The sequence below is a fragment of the Schistocerca cancellata genome, chromosome 3 (genome assembly GCF_023864275.1).
Source record: "Schistocerca cancellata isolate TAMUIC-IGC-003103 chromosome 3, iqSchCanc2.1, whole genome shotgun sequence".
Lineage (NCBI taxonomy): Eukaryota > Metazoa > Arthropoda > Insecta > Orthoptera > Acrididae > Schistocerca > Schistocerca cancellata.
This window is the reverse complement of record NC_064628.1, coordinates 420,885,145-420,892,163: the sequence shown is the minus strand read 5'-3', so window position 1 is coordinate 420,892,163 and position 7,019 is coordinate 420,885,145. Positions and strand designations below refer to the sequence as shown.

General features: G+C 37.6%; 1 protein-coding gene across 2 annotated transcripts in view; it reads left to right on the top strand.

Moving 5' to 3' along the window:
• Positions 1-2,261: 2,261 nt before the first annotated feature.
• Positions 2,262-7,019, top strand: part of LOC126175171 (arf-GAP with coiled-coil, ANK repeat and PH domain-containing protein 1) — a 149,513-nt gene continuing 144,755 nt past the window's right edge. For both annotated transcript variants that reach the window (XM_049921761.1, XM_049921760.1), the window contains exon 1: positions 2,262-2,503. In XM_049921761.1, coding sequence (XP_049777718.1) covers positions 2,451-2,503 — 53 coding nt within the window. In that variant the 5' untranslated portion in view covers positions 2,262-2,450. The remainder of the gene's footprint in view (positions 2,504-7,019) is intronic.

The following is a 7,019-nucleotide window of genomic DNA, read 5'->3' as shown; positions in this document are numbered from 1 at the left end:
TAGAAAGATGGAACTGACCGCCATTAAGAAGATAGCTTCTAATGACTGTTAAAATGTATATGTTGTTAACAGATTGCCTTGAAACGGTAATAAGAACAGAAAGAATAAACCTAATGAAGAAAAAATGAAAAGGGCCACCAACCACATTATGGAACACAGTCGCAAAAGATCACAAACATTTCTGAATTCATGGAGTTAAAATAGCACTTTAGACAAACAATCCTGTGAAGTATGATCTAAAACATTACATCTGCAAAAAAAAAAAAATAAGTTCGAAAAATCGGAAGTTTATTAAATTCAGTGTGCATCCTGTGACGCAAAGCATGTTGGACAAACAGGAAGAACATTTTTGGTCAGTTATAAGAAACATGAAGATGCATTCAGACTGGTTAATAATGATAAATCAGCTGTTGAGAATCATGTATAGCAAACAGGCCATCCCCTTAAGGAAAAATGTGAAGGCTTAGATCTCTTGCAATTAGAAAAGAAAGGAAGGAAACTCGACTTGTTGGAAGGATAGGAGATCGCCACTCATGAAAAGAAAAAGTCAGTATTCTGAATGTGTATGGTAATGACAATGGAATGAGATTTCTCAAATACTTTGCAGAATTAAGTTAAGGTAGATACATAACCATAAATTTGTAATGATTCATTGATAAACTAGCTGTAAGCTGACGACCAAACATTTTGAAACAAGGAAAATCTATGCGAATAATAGAACAGCATTGTGCTTGATCCAATAGCTGTGCTCATCCTGTAATGTAATGGACATATCAGGTCACGTGTCTCCCAAACCTCTCCAGAAGAGTCACCTGGATTCTTGGTGCCCATAGCAGATCAGCAGGACGCACCTGGTTCAATGTGCAGTGGGAAATGAGATGGCCAGTGACAGAGGTTGGCAATTTTAATGTACGAGGTGGACATGTAGTCCATTGTGTTTTTTATTCCATTTTATTTTGTAAATGCTACTATTGTGCTCATAGCCTTTTTAGCGTTTTAACCCCATGAGCTAAGTTTTACAACCTGATAATGAACATTTTGTCTCTAGAAACCCTTTGTTGACTTCTGTATAGGACAAATATTGCAATGAATACTACCAATTATTAAGGATCTCTTGCATTTATTACATAATACATTAATGCGTTGATAAAGTATCACTCACTAATACCTGTACTTTATGTATGTCATCTTTCTATTTTTGGTTATCAGTGGCATTATCTCTGCAATTTCAAGTACATTTGGTAGAAATTTCTGATCTGTAGTTTAACTAAACACAATTTCGTCAAGACATTGTCACATCAAGGCATCGTCACGTAAGAGAGTACTCTCACTGTCTGTCTCGTCATGTCATGTCATTTTACGTCAGTTCGCTTAAACCAGTACCAAAAGATGATAGCGAGGTTATAAGTAACAACAGTGAAGTTTATTAAGGGCCAAAGCACACTTCATAAGCCATGTTTTTCATTAGGTTTGTGTGGTAAAGGGCTGAGAAGTCAAACAACATTTCAAACAAGTGGCATACATTTGTTGGCGAAAATATATACACTCAATCACACCAAACTATGTTTGTGAGGGAATGAAAAGTACTTGTTTATCCATTATGGTTTTACATGTAACCAATAACATAACAGACAACTGTATTTTCCTCCTTCATTAGAGTTGACTTTTTAACCTAAAACGATACTTAGTGAAAATTGATTCCTCAACTAATGTTTTTACTTATGCTCAGCGTGGGGTCAGCTCTGTTCCGTTACTGTAAAACCTAAATAATGTCGCACTTTTAGATATCTGACCTCACATGTGGACGAAGATTAAAATCCATTGCTGTTGCATGAGTGAGCGCAGCAAAAATTCCAATTTATCAGACGACGACTCCGTTATAACTTTCTTCCCGAGAAAACTTGACGTGACGTGTCGGTTCTTTGACATGCTGTGTGGATGTTGCTATTTGAAAAGCATTGTGGAACGTTTTGACGGACGTGAGATGTGAATTGGCCTTTACCTTGACGAAAGGAACGATACGTTCTTACACTGATGTAGCATATGGAGGGGCAACGAGATATATGGTATCATTCTTTAATAGGAAACGCTTTTGATCAAATCTCACTAGACGACAGTTGAATTCATGTGCTGTTTCAAACACAGTCTCTAGTGTCGTGTGTCTTATTAATTTTCACCGCTCGAGTCACGGTCGTACTCGAGTGCTACTTGCAGAGATCACTGGCTACATGTTGGTAATCTTTGGACCGTAAGTTACACGTATTTGTAGAAGGTGTGCCATCTGTGAGCGTGTGCTGTAACTACGTGAAATGACACTTCAAACAAATTTGTTTTGACTTACATGATGAATCATTCACAAGAAAATGAGACACTGTCAGTAATTGTTGGAAGAGTGCGTTCATTGATAGTTTGAAGTTTTGTGTTGGCTTTCTTTGATCGCTGTATTCGACATGGAAGCGATTATTGAAATTGAGGAATGCTTGCGGGACTCTCCACGTTTTCGGTGAGAAAAACCACCTGACATTTGAGTTCTTTTCGACGCTTATATATTCTTTATCAGCAACCTCACATTTTCATATCAGCAGTATACTGATAACATTGATTAGCGAACCATAATGCCTCAGTCGCTGCAGCGGACAGTTGACATTTTGCATTTGTTCATTCGCTATCTCATATTTGCGCAAAGTGACACTTTATTGTATCGTCGTTATTGAGACATGAGGAGGAAAATAAGAACAAATCGATGGACTATTTTCACAGAGTTTGTAATTTTCAAAACATTTTAACGTTATTTATTTGTGTATCCCACACTGTGTTACTGTTTTCTCTGTAGCGGTGCGACTGTGTTACTGTTTTCTCTGTAGCGGTGCGATTTTAACAGCCCCTTCAGTTTTCGTGTAGGTGGCGTTTTTAGTGGTATTACTTTCCAGCGATATGTTATTCTCAAACGTGTGTTGTAAAATACCAACAATAACATATTCATTGTGAACTGAAAAGAAAAAATGTACCCCCAGCCCCCCAAGTGAATTCGTTTTGAACAACCTATCTTATGACGCTGTGGGTGAGTAGATACAGTTCAGCGTTCAGAGTTGAAAAAGTTCCAGTTGAGTTACCCAGTTGTAAAGAAACAACGTTGTTTAACATTTCCCTCTATCATTCGTCGATCAACCGTTGGAGCACACACTGAAAGTTTTCTTAGGTATTGACAGGACATTTAATATACCGAAAAAGGCACCAAAATAGCAAGCGCCCCGAAAACGTTATCGCAGCTTGTACAGCCAAGAATCTTTTGTAATCTGCCAGTGTCACATTTCTAAGAGCAGCAGGTACCGCGAGTTTTTATCAAATGTTTTCCGTAGTAGAAACAGGGAGTAGTTTCAGTCCTCCATGCTGAACGAAATATGAGTGTTATTTTATATGTCTTCGTTTTGTTGATGGGGTAACGGTCAGAACAAATATGCATTATGGAGAATCATGACTGAATCATCTGTCTTGTTAATATATGCATGTCACCTAGTCTTAGCATACCTTTCACAGTGAACAATATGATAAAACAAATTGATAGGCATCAATATAACATGTTTATACTTCTTTCACCTTTCCCTTTTTTTTTATTAATATGGAAAATGCTAAGGTTATCTATAGACTAGAGGAGACAATTGCAATTTCTAATCAGTATATTGCATTGTCCCACAATATCACAGTTTCCATATTTTTTCCCTAAGGAGCACCATGTTAACAAAAGAGTTAAGAATCTTCTGCTTCTATAATTATTTGAAGTTGTGTATATAGTGCGCCCAGTTAATATCAGACCAATAATGTGAAACAGTTGACTAATGAAAGCTGAATAACAAAGGATACAGATATGCCAAGCTCTGTGGGATGAAATATGACATCAGATGTGCCACTGACATTGTGACATGTAAACTGGGCTAAAGTGCAATAGTAAGCACCACCTTCCTCCTAAAATATTTGTTATGACACATTGAACTGTAGCATTGCCTGATGTTATAAGAATTAAAACTGCAAGATACAGTTTGTTGAATCACATACTTTATTTAGACATTTGTATTTTTCACTAGACAAGACGTTTTTCGGAAACAGAGTTCGTGTTTAGCAGTGTGGTGTGAAAATGTAGCCTCTTTAAACGGCACACTCCAGATCACTGCTATTTCCATCTTAGGGCTGATATAGTGTGACAAAAGCCTTGGCAGCCAGACACAGCAGTTTTTGTGTGTGTGTGTGTGTGTGTGTGTGTGTGTGTGTGTGTGTGTGTGTGTGTGTGAAAAGTCTTGTTGTTGTGTGTATCTTCGACTCAACAGCTACGCTTTATAGTGAATAATATTTTCATTGTTACTGTTATTGCATAGATTCAAAATTTTTTGTTCCTATTGCATGTTAACATTAAGTACACAGATATTGGTAAACAGTGAGACAAAACAACAGAGAGAGAATGATCAAAAACATATAGAAGAGTTACTTACAAAAACATGTGACAAGTTACTTAATACACAAAAACAACATGAACACTCTGCCCCTGTTGAGTTACCAAATGGTGAAGTGAAAACTTGTTGTGGAACCGATAGCCACACCTACCCGTCAATGTCAGTGCTTGCCTCAAGGCTCAAGGTTGGCCGAAGGAGGCACGCCTTTAAAAGAATGTTTAAAAATGTGATTTCAAACATATAGACTTATAGGTGTAAGATTTATATTAAAAAATAAAAAAAATAAAAAAAAAAGTCTTACTTGCCAGTCATAAAACTCTCGAACCCCAGACATTTTAGCAACCCTGGACAGGACTGTCCAGGTTAATCCTGGATGTATAGGAAGCGTACCTTCGGTGATTGCTGAGATTGTTTGTTTGTAGAGACCATGGCTAATTTCGTATGTTTGGAGAGACCATGGCATAATTTCTTATGCACTTTCTATCCAATATTATTTTATGCTCAGTTTCTAATGACTTTTTTGCCATTGAGTTGTTAAACCCTAATCTCCTGTTCTAAGGGACTGACAAATATGGTTTTCAGTTTTTATCTGTTTCACTAACTTTGGACCAGCTATTTGTGAAAATCTCTGTTGAACAGCAGTTGTTTCCTCCCAGTAGTGCTTGACTGGAAATATTCATTGATATTCTTGAAAAATAAAATGTGTTCCTTCTCCAGCCTTTACACTGTCATCAGTGTGACATTGTTAACTATTTATCTAGCTGGCTGCAGTAATAAGATTTTTATGTTCACTTTGTATTTACTTTCTTGCCGAATTTGTTGTAGTTCCATGTAGTTACATGAAAGTACGCTGAGTCCATGAAGGTATGAAGGTTGTTTCAAAAGTTTTGCATGATAGAACTGAAGGAAAAAAACTTATTTTACAGAGCACCTTCATGAGCCTTCAATATATCCTCCATGAACACATGACAGTTTACTGATTACTTCTTTATTCCTGACAGAACACCTTCGTTCTAGAGCTGGCTAATTACGTGGGTCATCTCTCTGCAAGCTTCATCAGTTGGATCAAAACCTTATCCATGGAGTTGTTCCTTCGATTTGGAAAACAAATCAGAGCTGGTGGACTCATATCAGGACTGTATGGTGTGGTGATGGGGGAGTGGGAGTATTTACCATCCATATTTGTCAAGAACTTATCTCACTGGTAGTATGCGGTTTTGAATTATCATGCAAAATGAGGACACCAGCTGGAAGCATTTCAGGTTTTCTTTGACAAAGCAGAAACAGACATCCCGCTGGGGCACTCTATTTGTAGCTATGACTACATTTATGACATACCCAGAGATCATCATCAGTTTCATCTTTTTTTGGTGGAGGCATAATTTTCCAGGAGTAGAGAGTCTGAACTTTTCCATTGTGTTGACGGAGATTGAAACTTCAGTTTGGGCTCAAAATCTTTGTATTCAGGTTTCATCAAGCACAACACCTTCTATTAGATAAAGTTGAAGCAATTCTTCTGCAACCTACTTTCTACTTCTTCTTCAGTAGCTCTACAGCCCTTGGTGAGCCTTGGCTTCTTCAACAATCTTCCTCCACACTTCTCGGTTTTTTGCTGCTCTTTTCCACCCCCGGACTCCAATATTGCTGATATCCATTATTACCTCATCGATCATCTTCTTCTAGGTCTCCCTTTTCGCCTAACTGAATGGATCATACCTTTCATCATTTTCTTTGGAACTCTATCCTCTTCCATTCTCCCCAAGTGTCCTAGCCATCGTATTCGCTGTAATTTCACAAATTTTACTATGCCCCTGCCTTGTATTAACTCTTGTAATTTGGCATTGTAGCGTATTCTCCAGCCTCCTTCCTCCCTTACTGGCCCATAGATTTTGCGTAGTATTTTCCGCTCAATGCTTCTTAGAGCATTTTTATCGTGTTCTGTCAACGTCCATACCTCTGAGCCATATGTGATAACTGGGCGGACTAGGGAATTATGTATTAGCAGTTTAGTTTTTCTTGTAACAAGGCTATTTTTGAAAAGCTGCATATTTGCAAAGTAAGCTCTTTCCTGCTTGTATTCTTTCCCTTATAGCCTTTCCAATACTGTTATCATTTGTTATTAGGGCTCCCAAGTAGTTAAAAGAGGACACTCCATTGAAGCATTTCCCATTGATGTTTAGGTTTTTAGGGGCTCTTCTGGCCTCAGATTGTGACATTACTATATATTTTGTTTTGTTTTCATTTACTGTGAGGCCAATTTTTAAGGCTTCTGTTTCCATTGCCCGGTATGTTTCTAGGAGTGTATTGGTATTTCTTCCTACTATAGCAATGTCATCAGCATATGCACATATCTGGCTAGTTTTCATAAATATGGTGCCTCTTTTGTTGATTTTATTTATTGCACTATGCAGGGCTATGTTGAATAGGACAGTGGAGAGACTATCCCCTTGCTTCACACCTTTATTAAAGTCAAAGCTATCACTTGTTCTGCTAAGGACCTTTACTGTTGCTCTTGTCTCTGTCATTGTCATTCTGATTAGTCTTATTAATTTAGTACATATACCAACTTCTTTC